The sequence below is a fragment of the Grampus griseus genome, assembly GCF_964374135.1.
Source record: "Grampus griseus genome assembly, chromosome: 2".
In the NCBI taxonomy this organism is placed as follows: domain Eukaryota; kingdom Metazoa; phylum Chordata; class Mammalia; order Artiodactyla; family Delphinidae; genus Grampus; species Grampus griseus.
Window position 1 is genome coordinate 91,597,413 of NC_139018.1, and position 18,230 is coordinate 91,615,642.

Genomic DNA, 18,230 nt, shown 5'->3' on the forward strand with positions numbered 1-18,230 from the left:
AGGAGATACTTTTTGTTCATCTGATAATCATATCTCAAGATTTTCTGGTGCTTCAAAATAAATTCAGTTCAACATTTATTGGCCATACGCTGTGCATCACGCATTAAGCCTGGCTTAGGAATTTAAAAGATGATGAAACCACAGTTGCTGCTGAAGAGCTTACACTCTAATGGGGGAGATGGACATGGAAACCTGCTATTTCAATACAATGTGGTAGGTGCTATCAAAAGGTATGTGGAGAGAGTGCTCAGAGAGAATGCAGAAGAGGCCCTGGGCTCAGCCTCCTAGAAGAAGGAAAGAAAATTAGTAAAGACTTCCTGGAAGTTCATTTTTAAAAATAAAAAGCCAGGGCTTCCGTGATGGCGCAGTGGTTAAGAATCTACCTGCCAATGCGGGGGACATGGGTTCAATCCCTGGTCCGGGAAGATCCCACATGCCGCGGAGCAACTACTGAGCCTGCGTGCCACAGCTACTGAGCCTGTGAGCCACAACTACTGAAGCCCACGTGCCTAGAGCCCACGCTCCGCAACCAGAGAAGCCACCTCATTGAGAAGCCTGCACACCGCAACGAAGAGTAGCCCCCGCTCGCTGCAACTAGAGAAAGCCCGCACGCAGCAACGAAGACCCAATGCAGCCAAAAATAAATTTATTTTAAATAAATAAATAAATAAAAAGTCACATTCCATTTAAAACATAATGCAACTGGCCTACACAGTTGAACAACTTAGTAAGTATACTAACCCACCATCAGAAGTGACACTGAATACTTCCCTATGCTTCAGGATGGATTTGTCCTGACTCAGTCCTATGTTTTTATTAATCACTCTTGAAATCACAAGCATTCGTCTGAGTAGTAGGATATCTTGCCTCTAATTCTTTAAAGAGGTAAGCAGATGACTTCCACAAGAGCAGAAAACAGTGAAGACTAAAAATGGAAATACAATCCTGGAATCAAAGAGCCTCCCCTCTCCCGTGTGGTGAGAGAAACCACACTCATGTTTCCCTTCTCCCACTGAAGGTTTGGTTCTGTATTCCCAGGTAGAAGAGGCAAAGGACAATGATTAAAGAGAGCCTGCTTCCTCCCGACTCTCCACAACCACAAATGCCTGAAAATCTGCCATTTGGGGATTAATTTTATTTAGATAATCACTATTGTGAAGATTCTATGGGGCCAAAATATATTTACACCTAAGTGCAAATTTTAGGATACCCGTACCACGGAGGAAAGCAGTTAAAGACACTCCAAAATTTGGAGAAATCCCTAAGTAATATGCCAGTTTTGATTAGCAGTTTAGTAACTTAACCCATTCACATCATTTCTTAATCTTGGTCAAAGATCAAGTCTTTGAAGAAATAAGTGTGGAATGGTTAAATATCATGCCCTCTTTATTTTAGACTGTTTTATCAATATCTGTAACTATGGGTATCAATATTCTTTGCAGCAAATTATTAACCAGATTCTTAGAGGTAAAATGCTCTATAACTTCATTCTATTAGTGATTTTTCTAAAACAAATTAAGCCCACTATTATCACTTCCAGAATTATTTTCACACTGTTCAAGTTACATGTTAACAACTTTAATCTCAACAATTTAAATCCTATATCATCATCACTGAGTAAATACTAAGGCCACAGAATGATACTACCTAATCAAAACAGTTGTCTTTATTACTCTTGAGACCATTAGATATACATTAGCTCCAAGTCAATAAAAATACATCAAGTTGTAAAGAGAAACAGTTTTAAAGAGGGACTCCAAAATGATGCCAAGTACAATGTAACGGCCAAGAGTCCATGATGCGTCGCATATCCATACCGTGCAGTGGCCTTGTGAACAGAGATACAATATAATCTATCCAGTAATAATAGAGTTACTTGCTAAAATAGTTATTGTTGCTTTATCAGCAAAGAACTGAATTTAGACGAACTCATAAAACTACAAACAGAAGACAATTTCTCACATACCACTCTGTGCACTTTGCTTTTAAATAACATATATTCAACACTTGCTACTGAATCTTTACTTTCCATCTTAGAATAAAATGATCTCTATACGACTTTGGATAAAGGTGATGACTGAAGTTTAAAAAGTTCATGAGTATTTTTCAATGGGTATTTTTCATGAGTATTTTTGCAGTTCTGTATGAAAGGAACCTCCTAAATCTTCACGATAAAATCTTCACTATAAAACTAGGAAAAATGAAAACATGGCTATGAATGTAAAGACAAGATGATCGACAAAGCAAAGGTCAGGGCGGTGGGTATTTAAGAATACTGCACATTGACATATATCTCAATATCCTATTTGTATGCATAGGCAAATCAGGTAGAAATCTCTTTTAATTAAGAGCAGCAGTATACATTAGACTTGAAAACTGAAAACCCACATTCGGATTAAAGCTGCTTATTATGTGTGTGACCTTAGGCAGCTCCCTTGACCTCCCCGAGCCTTGATCTTCTCAGACGGAGAAGTGATGATGATTATACACATGTCAGTGGGCCGCAGTGAGTACTGAATAAACTACAGGTGTGAAAGCACTGTTTCTCAGCAATCAGTATGTCTAGTGAACTTTAAATGCCGAGCTTGTATACCACTACAGCCAATAGGTCCTAATAGACCTTTAGGTGCAATTTTTGTTTCGTTCTGGATTTTTCCCCTTGCCATACAGATGTTTTATTCGGAGCCACCTCCCTAATTTACTAGGATAATAATGAGCTCAATCCTTACTCTATGGAAAATTTTCCTCTTTTTATCTCGATGCCAACTGGTACTTATGCATAGGCTCACTATTGAGTCCTGCAGTCCACTGGCAAGAATTACTGAATAACATGCATAGACTTAGGGCCATTGTCTTGTCATCCTAGGAACCTTCCCAGTGACAATTCAGAAACACCCTCAAAGCTCAGCAAAATTTAAGAAGCAGCCGCAAGAACCCAATGCATGTTGACATCAATCATAGCTTTAGCCACTACAACATCTTTACACCGATACATTAAAAGAAATTACCTCTTTCACACTGGGGTCCAGTAAAGCCGTAAGTGCATGCACATCGATTTGGGGCCACGCACCTGCCTCCGTTGAGACAGCCACTTTCACAGACAGCTGTAAAATAAGGAGACAGGAGCTGAGAGGCTGATGGGCTTCATCTGATAGTAGACGCTAATAAAGTAACATTTACTGTCCCCTGAAAGGACAACAATAAAAACACTAAATAATCACCCTGGTATTTGTTTTAAACAGTTACTGTACAGTTCCAGTTCCCCGGATGTTCCTCAGTCAACTCAGGTAAAACTACCTGGAATAGGTGAGTATGTACCTGTGTTAATGCTGACGGTTTCATCCTGGGAAGCATGTGAGCAATGCTTTCAGTTCTGCACCTAAAATGGTGGTTTATAAGAGATACCCCTGATGAGAACTGCATTTTGGCAACCTGACTCTTTTCTTATGATTTATGTTTAATTTCCAGAGGGTTCTCATGAGGGAAAACATTGGCCTCTCTACTGTCATCCTTACAGAAATGCAGCATGTTAAATCACTCTATTAATTGCCAATGACAAAACATGAATACTGACATTCAGTAATTTATGTACCACAATAAAGACCCAATTAAATGTTATAAGAGAATCTCTGGAAAATACTGGTAAGATAAGTCCAGAGATCCTTGAGGGAGGGACTTTTTTACTTGTCAAGAAAGGCATTAAGGGCTTCCCTGGTGGCGCAGTGGTTGAGAGTCCGCCTGCCGATGCAGGGGACACGGGTTCGTGCCCCCGTCCGGGAAGATCCCACATGCCGCGGAGCGGCTAGGCCCGTGAGCCATGGCCGCTGATCCTGTGCGTCCGGAGCCTGTGCTCCGCAACGGGAGAGGCCACAACAGTGAGAGGCCCGTGTACCGCAAAAAAAAAAAAAAAAAGAAAGAAAGGCATTAAAATAAGATCTGACAGCTCATGCCCTGAACAACTTTTCTCCGTACAACTTCCTGCAACTCACTTATGCATGGCCTCTTTCTAGGCATCTTAATCCACAGGTGGTAGGCTGCCCCTGCCAAATTTGCCAGTCCCTCCCACTCTTCAAAGCCCAGCTCAAACCTCACTCCTCCATGAGGCTTCCCTAACACCTCCATTTAAATTAATTCCTCCTTCATATATTTCCCACACATTTTTCCTGTACCCCTGGGGCAGTCATGGAGTTGAGCCACTCAGATCTCCCTCCAAGAAAACCTACAGTGAGCAGCTTAGTTGGCCGACAGCCTGAAGCTGCTACACCTTCAGATCCGCTACTCTGTTCATGCCAAGGGCACACTCTCCTGGCTGCTACCACCCAATGACTAAGCATGGTGGAGACTGGACATTTCTGCCCATCATGAAACTATTTTGAGGGGCAATCTTTATTCTAGGCTCCCTATCAGCCTGACCAAGGCTTTCATGAAGTTGCACTATAGTCTGAGGCTCCTTCTATACAATCGTGATAGTCTTTCCTTCCCTCTCTCCTTGCCCAGGGGTGTGACCTGCATCAGGGTCTGAAGGTCCTCTGTCCTGACTCCTGCTTTCTTTCCCTTTGATTCTTTTTTTTTTTTTTTTGTGGTACGCGGGCGTCTCACTGTTGTGGCCTCTCCTGTTGCGGAGCACAGGCTCCGGACGCGCAGGCTCAATGGCCATGGCTCACAGGCCTAGCCGCTCCGCGGCACGTGGGATCTTCCCGGACGGGGGCACGAACCCGTGTCCCCTGCATCAGCAGGCGGACTCTCAACCACTGCGCCACCAGGGAAGACCCCCTTTGATTCTTCATAGGCTTTTTCCCCAATAAATCTCTTGTGCATCTAATTCTGTCTCAGCATCCACTGGGATCAGTGCACTTGAACTAAGACAACCCCTTATAGCTAAAAATTATAGCAGTAGTCCATTGATCGTCACAAAATTAGAGAAGTTTATGTATATTCATTGTTCTAATTTGCTTCTTAATTTACAGTTAGGAGAGAATGAAGAGGTTTAAGCAGAAAAGAAATTTTGAGATTGCCTAAGCCAACCCTCCCATTTTACAGATTAGGAAACTGAAGTCTAGGAAAGGTTTTCTAATTCTACTGGTGTTACCTGAGTGCCTGTCATGCACTGGGCTTTGGGCTCTACTCCCTCTGGAAGCATCAAAGGAAACAGAAGATGCACAGCAGCTCCTTCTGATTCCCTTTCTGAAAATGCCTTTGAATCCATCCCCATCCCACCATCTCTCTAGCCATAGCCTTAGTACTATTCTTCCTGCTTCTGTTTCTTCCTACTCTACTCTGGCCTCAGTGGTCTTTCTCATTGTAAACCACTGTAAGTGAAGTGTATAGGCCAGTATTTCATAGCATTAAATGCATGGGCTGTGAAGTTAGACTGCTTGGGTTCAAATCCCAACTCTGCTGATTACTCCCTGTACAGCCTTAGACAAGTTACTGCCCCAGGTTTTTCATTTCGTAGAAGGTAAAAAAGGCCTCTACCTCAAAGGGCTGTTGTTATGAGTTATGAGTTAATGCCTGTAAAGAGTCTGAACATGTGCCTAGCATATTGTAAACAGAGTAAATACTCAACAGATGAATGTTGTTGGTCGTTGTCTTCTCACTCCCCTTCCCTGGCTCTACTTTGAGTGAAAAAACGTTATGTGTAAAGGCACTCCAATGGCCCATGACTTCCATTCTGACCTTAGCTTCCTTCCCATCACTTCCCTCAGCACTTAAGTTCTAGCAACGCCAAAGCCTGACCTCCCATGCTATGTATGTCATGTTCTGCTGCTTTGGCGTATGCTGTGCCGGCTGCCTAAAAGGCCCACCTCCCATCATCTGACAAGGGAACTCCTACCCACCCCTTAAGACTCAGCTCAAGGGTCTCCCACATTGGGGAGGCTGTCCTACCTCTCCTCCCTCCATGCTACTGCTGTGGGCTGCCGAAGATTTAATCGTCATTCTTACTATATTGCAGTGTATAGACAGTCAGGAGGGTATTACATAAACTTTGATTTACTTATAATACCATTATTCATCATAGCAAATACATATACAATGGCAAAAATTGGAAACAACATGAATAAATGCTGATCATTAACAATTCACTAAATAAACAGTAAAACCTATATATAATGGAGTATTATGCAACTATTAAAATGTATTTTTAAATGTTCAAGAAATGAAATATACTTCTAATGAAATATTAAGTAAAAAAGTTATATGAAAAATTATGCATACAATGGATCTCACGTACCAAATATGCATTAAAGGACTAAAAGGTAATATCTGGAATGGCGGGATTGTAGAAAATTTTATTTTTTATATTTTTAAACTATTCTAAATTTTCTGCAGGGTATATATATTCTTCTTAGTGTCATAAAAAGTGAGCTCTTCTAGAGAAATTTTCATCTCAGCAAAGCACAGGGGCTGATACAGAGTAGACACACAATCAACAGTGTTCATGAATGAACAAACACACTGGCCAGCAGTGTGCTAAATATTATAAGAGCAGAATCTAGATTGGGAAACTAGAGAGATACAGACATCAATAGTCAAGAAAAAAGAACATGTTTGGGGAGAAAGATGAAGTTGAGTTTTGAAATACTTTATTGGAGATGCTTATTGAAAATCCAAGAGATGGTGGAGATGTTGAGCAGTCAAACGGAAGGCATACATCTGGAGTGAACAAGAATTCTCTGGGTGTAAATCAGAGATGAGGTAAGCAGTGTAGTGGAGGTAAATGAAAGAAAAATGAATCAAACCACCCATTTCCAAGGTTCCAGTCAGAAATTTGGTACTATGTGTGTTGGGTAAGTGATCTGTTCATCTGTAAGAGTCACTGCACATCTCTAAAAATGCCATGTCCCAGGAACTCAAAGAAGATCCACCAGCACTTATCTCTGTATTCTCTTTGTCTCTATAGATTAACATCTAGAATACTTATAACTATGGTTTACTTACGTTGTCCACAGTGAGTCCCTATGTATCCTTTCTGGCACAGACAGTGATCATCACTGCAGCTACCTCCATTCATGCAGCGAATGTTACAGTGTTGGACTTGAAAAGGAAAAAAAAAAGACTGATTTATTTTTGCAATTTAAGCACATAGATAGCAACAGTTCACACGAGTTCATCTGCAGTGAAGAGAAAATAAAATGGTTCATCAAGATTCATATATTTATGCAGAAATAACCTAATTGACAATGCTAAACATGTCATTTTGTGCGCATAAAATCATTTACAATGCAACGTAATTGTTTCTTCGATACTTACTTTAATAATGCTCAATGACTTCTCTAATTTAGCAGAACTTATCACTCAATGTCATTTCTGTAATTTATACCAACAAGAAAATAGTGCCTTGAGGGACCAGACGAGACAAGATTACGACGGCAATAATTTTCTTGTTAAAAGATGCAGAGTCCCAGGTAGGTGGGCAGGAAAACATTCAGGGTGACAAATTCCAAGAAATGTTGATAAAAGAAAATTTGGAGGCAGCAAAAAGAAGGGAAAAAAATACCTACAACGGCATTTAATAACAAGACTGCTTGATAACGGAGACAGCTGGACTCGGCTCAGAAAGAGCTGCTGGTTTAAACTGTAACCTTAAACCAACTAAGACCCACAGTGTTTGAAACGCACTCTTTATCACACTGTCACCTACAGAAGTGTGAGAGCTTCAGCACCCAGAGCAGGAAGACCACGGGCAGGCGGGCTGACTTAGACTGAGACGATGAGGCGCTAGAAGGAGCTGGAGTGAAAGACGCCTGGGAGAGAGAATGACAGCGTGGTGCGGGCTCCGGCACCTTCAGGGCTCTGCTGCCTCTGCTTCAGTAATTCAGGCACTCTCAAAATCCCAGGCTGTTCCTTAGTCCTCTAGAAACAGTCAACTACCTTACTTGGAGAAGACGAAAGGCTTGATCGAATTAATCATTGTTGACACATCCCTATACGAGGAGGCCAGGATTGGGCATGGAAATTTGGCTCACTCTGCCCTGCCCTCCAAGCTGGGGGAGTAAATCCCTAGAGAAAAAGGCTCAACAATTTCACATCAGGGGACGAAAAGCCCTTCTTCTGTGTAAGAGCAGAAATCAGCTGCTTATGCTTGCTCTTATGCAAAGCCTTCTTGGAGCACAGGGTCCAAATCTTCTCCCAAGAGCAGAGAGGAGACTTCTCCCAGCAGCCACCTTCTTCAGTACCCCTTGTTAGGATGCTCAGTTCAGAATCCCAAAGAGGCTGCTGACTTCAGGAGAAGGGGCCATTTGCATCAAGTGCTACACAAATCTCAGCATGACAACAGGGAGAAGGAAGGAGCCAGAACTCAAGACTTACTATGCCCTCAGACAGTACTGAAAGCTAAGTCAGGTTGAAAGTGAGGCACCTTTTCGAGAACATGTCACATACTTCCTGAAACACCATCAAAGACTCCCTACGTCCGCTCTATTAAGAACCCCTCCATCTCACATGCAAAGTCCTCCCGTGAGCTTATCAGGGCTGCTTTGCCTGCTCCTAATACATTCTATGACTCAGTCCCCAATGTACTTTATCAGTCACTCACTCACTCAACGAATATTTCTGAGTGCCGTACCAAATGCCCGACACTTTGTGCTAGTCTCTTCACGAATCTCCTCTTTAACCTGTCACTTTGTCCCTTTGCCCCAACCCCTAACATATAACACACACACAGTTCTCACCAAATACTGAAATCCTCCTACCTATCTCCTAGACCCACTGCAAACGTCTGTTCTTTCCTTTGATCTTTTCTGATTTCTGTTCTCTCCTCCCTCCCCCACTAGATACTAGCCCTCTTTGTTCTGACTCCAGAGTACTTAATAATTCTCTCTGGAAATATATGTTATATAATCAAACTTTTTTTTTTAAGTTATTTCTCCTATCCCCAGCACATTTGTCTAAAGGCATCATGAGAGTGGGGAGTGGGAAGAATCATGATTATTAATTATATCCCCATAAGTGCTCAGAGCATCCCTTGCCTGTATACAGGTGCTGTATACAACTTTGCTAAATTAATTTCTGTTTACTTAATTCATGCTCCATGATAATGACACCAAAAGCTATGCTCAAACACTGAGACTGTGTAGTTGCCTAAGCACTTATACAGCACTCAATAGGTTGCTATTAAAAATATTTTTATCACAGGGCTTCCCTGGTGGTGCAGTGGTTGAGAGTCCACCTGCCGATGCAGCGGACGCGGGTTCGTGCCCCGGTCCGGGAAGATCCCACGTGCCACGGAGCGGCTGGGCCTGTGAGCCATGGCCACTGAGCCTGCGCCCAGAGCCTGTGCTCCGCAACGGGAGAGGCCACAACAGTGAGAGGCCCACGTACCGCAAAAAAAAAAAAAAAAAATATATATATATATATATATATATATTTATCTTTGTTTCCCCATATATAAAAGCAGAAATAACTCCTTTACTATAAAGCAGAAACTAACACACCATTGTAAAGCAATTATACTCCAATAAAGATGTAAAAAAAAAAAAAAATCAACCAACCCAGAAAACTGATTAAAACAGTTATTTTAGGCTCCTATGATTTCTATTAAAACGTCTCAGCCAAAATGCTTTTTTAACTAAAAAACTATTTACAAGTATACAAAAGAAATGATTTGATGAAAAATTTGGATAATGTTCTAAGTAGGTCAGGAAAAGGTGTACAGTTGCTTTAAAATCTGAAGTTAAACTTAGCTTCATCCTATCTTAGCAAAACAGTGAGGGTTGGGAAAAGCACAGGAAATGATGTCATCTGTCAAGCAGCATAGGAACTCAACCCACAAACTGATTTCAATTAAAGTGGTTCATGCCAAGAGCTAATTTCCATTCCCACATGAGCAACAAAGCCATTTAGCTACTTTGAGATAAAAAAGCTAACAGTAGTTTAAATAGTGACTTTACATTATTTGTTCAAATTGAAAAAGAGAATGAATTCTTCTTTCTGGGAAGAATGGTAAGCTTACATTTAAATGTAATATCATAAAAACCTCCCTGATATGCTGTTACACTTTTTCCTACACTGTCTTTCAGGTGAACTTTTTCCAGCATAAACTATTCTTTCTCCTTTAGAAAATAAAAGCACTTGGTCAGACTTGTGAAACAGTAAGGCATGGCTAGTCCAGTGGTCGAAATAAACCAATGTACCATGTCTCCTTGGGCCAGAGGTGGAAAGCTCATCGACAGATAACAGCATCTTAATCTCCTGCTTTGCCACGAACATGTTTACCAAATTCGCATTCTTTGTGAGTCTTAGATCTGCAGGGGAAAGAGTATTTCCTTAAAGGTGGGAGTGATCACTCAGGATTTCTGTGGGGAAATAAAAGAACTAGATCTGTAGCTTCACTACACAGCAGAAACAGTTTAGAGAGTATATATATACACACTGGTTTTATTGTTGATTGAGTCCTGCCATTGATGCATATTCTAAATTTACTCTGATGTGACAAAGAATTCCAGATGTCTGGCAATTAGGAGACCATGTTCTGTGTCGCTAGAAAAAGCCAACTGAAAAAATAAGGGCTTCACTTGAACCCATATGATGCTCTAAATACTTCAAGTTACAATAGATTCCTAAACTCAATCTGTGTTAAGATTTTACCAGAAACTGAAAATACTAGGGGAGTTTAAGTGTCAGTGTACAGGTCTATGCTGCCACGTGCAGTTGGCCCTGAGGAGAACTTCCCCTCCAAGATGGGCAGACAGCCTCAAAGGGTTTCAAGGAAGGCTTAACATCCTAGAACTAACAGAAAATGTTGCCATTAACCTGTATCCACATAGAGTCCCAAACAAATTTTATGTTCATTCCAGAAGATGTTAGTCAGTCATTTCAATCATTCAACAAATATTTACTGAATGCCCTCCATTTGCCAGGTATCAGAAAGAGCAGAAGAAACTTTCTTTAGATTATAGCCCAGCACAAGTTAATTCTTAAAATAACCAACCAAAAGAGAGTGACGTAAACACGCTACTGGAACAAGAGAGATGCAGGGCTGGCACTTGGGTCTAAATACCTCTCAGGTAATGATTTTCTTTGGGATGCATTAGCTTGGGACTGATTCTAAAAACTTCCATTATCTTGGCAGGCACAAGGGGCAGAAAGAACACTGGGAGCAATTTGCAAATAAGTATCTGTATGGCAACATGTGATTTTAATGTAGGCACTAGGAAAAGTGCAAGGCAAATTAAACAGCTAGACTAACTTCTGGACTTGACACCTGAGACAACAGTCCATAGGGGCAACCAGAGTCACTGCAGGATAGAAATAATTTTCACTGGGAGAGATAACAGCAATGACATTTTCCTTAAGTGCATAAATAATCTATGGTGCCTTAGAAGAGCAACTTCACTAAAGTGTCTCAAAACAAAACAAAAAACCTAGCAGAGCTGCAAATGGTCCAGAGAAAGACAAGTTATATGATAGCAGTGATAAAGGCACTTCCATAGAGGGCTAACTAGAAAGCAAAGAGCTCATTCCTCTTCTTCCTGTTCATAGAAATCCCACACCACCCTGAAAAATCTTTCCAAGGTCACTTCTTCCAGACTAGCTACAGTACCACGTTCCTATCCTTTGAGTGTTCTTACACTTTCAGCATGTGTTTGCAGCACACTCACTCAAACTCACTAACACACTGCTCTACAATTGTTCCCCTGGCCTTCTTACACCCTTAGAGCTTGGATTCACGTTGGGAGTCCCAGCACCCCAAATTCTAACTAAACTGAAGTGAATTAAAAATGATAAAATTTTATCCAACTAAAAGGGGTTCCAAATTGTAAAGATGCCAATACTCACCAAACTGACACACAGGTTTAAAGCAATTCCTACCGAAATCCTAGAAAGATTTTTTTTGTAGATACAGACAAGGCAAAGGAACTAGAATCACAATTTTGAAAAAGAAGAATAAAGTGGGAGGAAATTAGTCTACTCAATTTTCAAAACTTACCACATTGCTGCAGTAATCAAGACTGTATCGTACAGGAGAAGGGACAGACAAATGGATCAACGGAATAGAACAGAGAACCCAGAAGTAGATCTACACAAATATGCCCAACTGATTTTTGACAAAAATGCAGAAGTAATTCAATGGACAAAGGATAGCCTTTTCAGAAATAAATGGTGTTGGAGCAATTAGACATCCACAGGTATCAACTACACCTAGACCTCAATCTCATACCTCATACAAAAAGTACCTCAACATGGATCACAGATGTAAATGTAAAACTCTGTAACTTTTAGAAAAAAGGGAGAAAATGTTCAGGATCTAGGGCTAGGCAAAGAGTTCCTGGACTTGAAACCAAAAGCGTGATTTTTTTCCATTAAAGGAAAAATTGATAAATTGGACTTAATTTTTAAAAGCTTTGCTCTGTTAGAAGATGAGAAGGCAAGCTACAGAGTGGGAGAAAATGTTTGCAAATCACATATCTGACAAAGAGCTAGTATTTAAGTTATATAAACAGTAAAATAGTTAAGAATCCAATTAGGCAAAAGATGTGAAGAGACATTTCACTTAAGAAGATATATACAGGTGAAAAAATGGTACAGATGAACTGGTTAGCAGGGCAGAAATAGAGACACAGATGTAGAGAACAAACGTATGGACACCAAGGGGGGGAAGTGGCGGGAGGGGGGTGGTGGTGGGATGAATTGGGAGATTGGGATTGACATGTATACACTAATATGTATAAAATAGATAACTAATAAGAGCCTGCTGTATAAAAAAATAAAATAAAATTCAAAACAACAACAAAAAGAAGATATATACAGGTGACAAACACAGGAAAAGATGTTAAACATCATAAGCCAGTAGAAAAATGCAAATTAAAACTACAATGATGTAATTACTATATATCTATCAGAATAGCTAAAATTTAAAATAGTGGCAACCCCAAAAGCTGGTAAAAATGCAGAGAAACTGGGTCATTCATGTACTGCTGGTGAGAATGTAAAATGGTACAGTAACTCCAAAAACAGCTGGCAGTTTCTAGAAAAGCTAAATATGCAACTACAGTACGACCCAGCAATTACAGTTCTGGACGTTTATCCCAGAGAAATAAAGACTTACATTCACACAAAGACCTGTACATAAATGCTCATAGCAGCTTTGTTTGAAAATCAAAAAAACTAGAAAGAACTCATATGTCTTTCAATGGGTGAGTGGCTAAACAAACTGTGTTACATCCATAGTGTGTAATACTACTCAGCAATAAAAGGGAACAAACTACTGATATATACAACAACAACAATAGGATGAATTTCCAGAGAATTATGCTGAGTGAAAAAAGCCAGTCCCAAAAGGTTACATACTGTGTGATTCCATTTATACAACATTCTTGAAATGACAAAATTATAGAAATAGACAACAGGTTAGTGGTGGTCACGATTAAGGAGAAGTAGGAGGAAATGAATATGAGAGTAACATGAAGGATCTGGTGGTGATGGTAATGTTCTGTATCTAGACTGTATCCGTGTCAATATCCTGGCTGTGATATTGCACGATAGTCTCACAAGATGTTAACATGGGGACAACTGGATAGAAGGTACCCAGGATCTCTACACAGTACTTCTTACGATTGAATGTGAATCTATAATTATCTCAAAATAATAAGTTTAATTTTTAAATCCTTTTTAAAAACATAAAGAATAAAACAGGATGAGCATAAAATTGATCTCCAAAGTCTAAAATGTGACATTTAGGGAGCACCTTTTATAACAACATACTGTATATTATTTAAGAAGATAATCTATTGTATATTTCTGTATATTTAAGGAGAGTTTGAGTGAATTCATGGATCACCAATGACAGGTCTTTATGAGAATTAGGGTTGCTCAGGATCTATCTCTGGCCTCAGAGACTGAGAGAGTAGAGAGCAGTCCCAATAGACCTGGAGTTAAAGTCTAGAAAACTCGCTCTGACCCTGTCTAGCCAATCCCGCTTTTGCCCTGGTGCCTCAATGACTGGCAGCAAGACTCCTGATAGGTTAAGGGAAGCCACGACTTCCGGGTGTCCAAAGGAATTGCTGGCTGGCAATTTGGACTTTCTGGAAATGCGATCTCTCATTCAGGCCACTAAGAGATCATTTCCTATTTTACAAGTCACAGGACACAAGTTGAAAATAACCTGAAAGAAAAACCCTCCTTTCATTCTTTATATTTTCAAATGAGAAGGCTGTGGCCTCAGAGGTCCTACAACTTGCCCAGACCTCCTTGACTCCATCACATAACGAGTATAAAGTTTCTTATAGGAAATACTGATAAAATGATATTGACCCCCTCTTAGCAGAACCACAGGTAGTGAATGCAAACATTTCACTGAGTTGGATTATTCTTCTGTTAGCAGGGCAGTTAGCAAAGGGATCTATCCATTGTCTTCCATACCACGGGCAGGAAGTTCTATAGGATGGCAGAGCTGTTCCCTAAAACATCACTTAAAAAGATCAGAAATGAATTCTGATCATCCCCAGCTACCCTTCATTTAAAACATTCTGCCATCTTTAGTTGTGCAAGCTGTCTGGACATTATTAGTTCAGGTAGAGTCCAAGCCAACGATTTTAAAGGCTCCAAATGCCTCAAAAACGCTGATGAAACCATATCTTCCCTCTCACACCACTCTCAACCACCAGCTACTTGGGGGCTTTGTCCAATGTCCAAGTACCGTAGATGAACCTAAACCATCTCAGAGAGCACCACCCACAGGTCTTGAACTTCAGCCTCTACCCTAACCTGGCCCACAAGACCATACCACTATATTCCTCCCACCTCACTGCTAGCTTAAAGTCTACTAGGACCACAGCTTTTCCCTCTGATCTTGTTAACATCCTTTCTCCACATCTCATGATTTTTACTTGATTAAATCATTAGCAGCTCACACTATCATTGAAGACCTTTCCAGCTGGATACCCGGTTTTGCCATCCGGCAATATTTGCTTCCCCCAGTGGAGTGCAGTGTTGTTGGTTGCTTCAAGAACCAATCTGAGAGATGGTTCTATTCCCAACTTGATATGTAGACTCCTTCCCCACCCTGAGGCTCTCACTCCTCAGAGGCAGCCTGGAGGTCATCCTGATGGAGATGGAGACATCCGACATGTTCCCCAAAGTGCTGCCAGTTGAGCTCTCTACCTCTTGATATTCCTCCAGCTCAAGTGCTCCCGATATGTAGAACTAACCTACCCTTGCTTGGAGGACACACATTGAAAACCAAGCTGAGATCAAGTGAGAACATGCTACACCCATTGCAATAAGTTAATGAGTCCCAGCCCAAGGGGGAGTTTCTATCCCAACCTACAACTGTCTGTATTTAGTGCTAGACTATCTCTGTTTGGTTTCCACCAGAAGCAAATTCTGAGACAATAATTCAAATGTGAGTAGTTTATTTTAGAAGTAATTTCAGGAAACACTGGTAAGAGACTGGGAAAGTGAAAGAAAGCCTATAAAGTACATGATCAAGCCTATTCCTACTGTGGGCAACTAGGGCTCAATCCCACTAGGGAACTTCAGAAGACAGTGCATAACACACTTCACAGTTATGCAAAAGGAGAGGCAAGGAAGCATGGGCACTTATCCAACACTCTCCGTTTGTCATTGGTTAAAAGGTGCTTCTAATTAAGCCCCTCAGCCTTCCAGCTTGTCCTACATGCTCCGTGGCCAGAAAAATGTTACAGAGCTCCCAGGCAGAGTCACTTGTGTCACCCATGAATGCCAAGGTATGTGCATGGGCACCAAAAGGGTCTGCTACCCTGCACTACTTGCCCCGTCCTGTTACTTGGTTCATGAGAGCCACGGTTAAATGTGAGGACTCTTAACAGGTAATGAATCTTGACCCCGCGGAAGTCTCTACTTGCAATCGATGAAAGAGAATGCGCTTATTCCACAATACTCTCCTTAAAACCTTGTCAAAACCAGAACACACTGTAAGAGGAGTGTATTTTCCCATCAGAAATGGGAAATGGAAAAGGAACCTAAAAGGTGATGGTCAAGGTGTTGAGGGGCTATTTATATAGACATGAACTTCAACTTTTTTAACAACCAATGACTCACCTCCTTCCCAAGCCCTACATTTCCCCTAATTCACTGCTGAGCACCCTGCATTTCAAAACAAAAACCAATAGAACAAGCAAGCAAAGTCTCTGAATAATGAACAGAATGAACGAAGTGGTAAAACTCTGAAAGGGAAAATATGTTTGTGCTTCATGATAAATCATCCCCAATAAACTGCCATGATGACTCCTTCCATTTTCTTCTTGCAAAAGCAGGGTCTCAAGTTGTAAAAAGTGTTTAATCAGATTCATATTTCAGTACCACAAGGAAGAATGCTTAGTTTTCTTGAGCCAAAAAATGTTCATTAAACAATCATTTCATTGAGCATCTTTTATGGTGTTTACACTGGAGATACAAAAATGAATAAGGTGATACCTACACAGAAGGAAGCCATAATCTTTATATTATTCACAGTAACTACTTCCCATAGGTAATTTCCCTATAAAAAGTGAAGAAGGGAAATGAGAGCCCAGATTGAGGAAAGCCATTCCAAGTATTTTGGGCAGAACAGAGAAGGCAGATGTTCTAGTGAAAAAAAATGTATTGCAGGCAAGAGAAAAGCCAAAAGCAAATTTAGGAGAAAATCGGGCATAACCACATAAAATAATATTATATATAATGACATGTTATACTCACTGGATCTGGAACCACAGGAAGGAGCTATCTGACCAGATGGGCAAGTGCACATATTTGGCCTAGAACAAAATCCATCCCCACAGGAATGCCGGCAAATGGCTGTGAACAAAACCAGAGGTCTGTTAGCACATGGCTTCAGAGCACGGTGATTTACAGGGCCCCAATCCTCCAGTGAGGAAACCTGGCCTATCAGGTTCCTTGTTAACTTTGCCATCATGACCTATGGGACCTTAGGCTTCAGATTCATTCATTTATAGAACAAATCTGTTGGACTAAATAAACTCTGGCTATAAGATTCGGCAACTCCCTTATCCGTATCAGTGGTTCTCCATTCTCTCTTTGCTTATTCCACAGCTCTCAATCTGTCAAAAACCCAAGATATCCTATAAAGGGAAAATAAAATAAACAAAAATCCTGTGTGTGTGTGTGTGTGTGTGTGTGTGTGTGTGTGTGTGTGTGTACACACACACACACATACACACACATACACATTGTTTTTATGCTAAGTTTAAGATGTAATAATATAAAAATTATAGCAGTATTCTTGGGAGCCTATTTTATTATAAATGCTTAAAGTTTACTAATTTTTATAAAAATACTGTGCCCTGCTAAGACTACTTCCCTAGATAAGACCCTGCCAGTCGAGAACATATGATCTATGGAGGAACTTGTATCCTACATTTAGTCCTGTTGTGAATTACATCCAAAGTCTGAGAGAAGACGTGTGAATCCACTTTGGTAGTACTGATCCTACAGTCAGGAAGCCATTCATCTTTTAGAGAATTATTAACATTTTCATGCCACCCAGAAACTAATATCATACTTGTACCAAATGCTCTGCTATTGGACTAAAGAATAAGTTCAAATGGTAAATGATTTATATTTAACGGAAGACCAAGATTTGGTCACTACTTTTTATACTCATAAGGCTTGATCCTTTCCTTCAAACTCCTGAACAAACTTGCAAGGGCAAATGAAATGTACAAGGCCAAAAATAATACCCTTGATAGACAGTGCATTGAAACATCAGAAGAGCCTAGGATGGAGGTTGAAAACTATTAAGAAATAAGCTGTCAAAGGATCCTACAAACATTTATTTAATACCTGAAGTCAGCATTTCTCAGAGATTCTATAGAACACTAGGGAAAGGGTTTTGTTGTCAAGTTCATTTAGAAAACTCCAAATACCATTATATCCCTCTCTTAGTGAGTCAGGTTTGATCTTGAAGTAAACCACAATGTGCCAAATGAATAAATTGCTTTTAGTTAAAAGCAAGAATTGGGAAAGGGATTAACTTTTTCAGGTCACCAAGAGAATGCTGGTTGAAATAATGTCTTCTTCTCCACAGACCACTCTTGGCCAAATAAGAAGGGGGGGTGAAGTAACTCCTTAAGTGTCCTTTCAGCTCTAAATTTCCCATTATACAAATGGAGTTTTCTAAAAACAAAAATTATTTCACAGGTAGGATAACTGTAAAAGTTCATGGAGGACAGATGCCGTAACTAACTTGATTTAGTATCGCCATTAAATAGCACCTTGTCTTGCATGTAATTTGTCGCTCAACATTTGTGGGG

The 18,230-nt window shown here is 40.4% G+C and overlaps 1 protein-coding gene across 2 annotated transcripts in view; it reads right to left on the reverse strand.

Annotated features, from left to right (window-relative positions):
* The window catches only part of FBN1 (fibrillin 1), a gene marked incomplete at its 5' end in the record, with an annotated part of 252,802 nt that overhangs the window by 198,473 nt on the left and 36,099 nt on the right, over positions 1-18,230 (reverse strand). For both annotated transcript variants that reach the window (XM_082647206.1, XM_082647205.1), the window contains 3 exons: positions 3,009-3,104; positions 6,940-7,035; positions 16,657-16,755. In XM_082647206.1, coding sequence (XP_082503332.1) covers positions 3,009-3,104; positions 6,940-7,035; positions 16,657-16,755 — 291 coding nt within the window. The remainder of the gene's footprint in view (positions 1-3,008; positions 3,105-6,939; positions 7,036-16,656; positions 16,756-18,230) is intronic.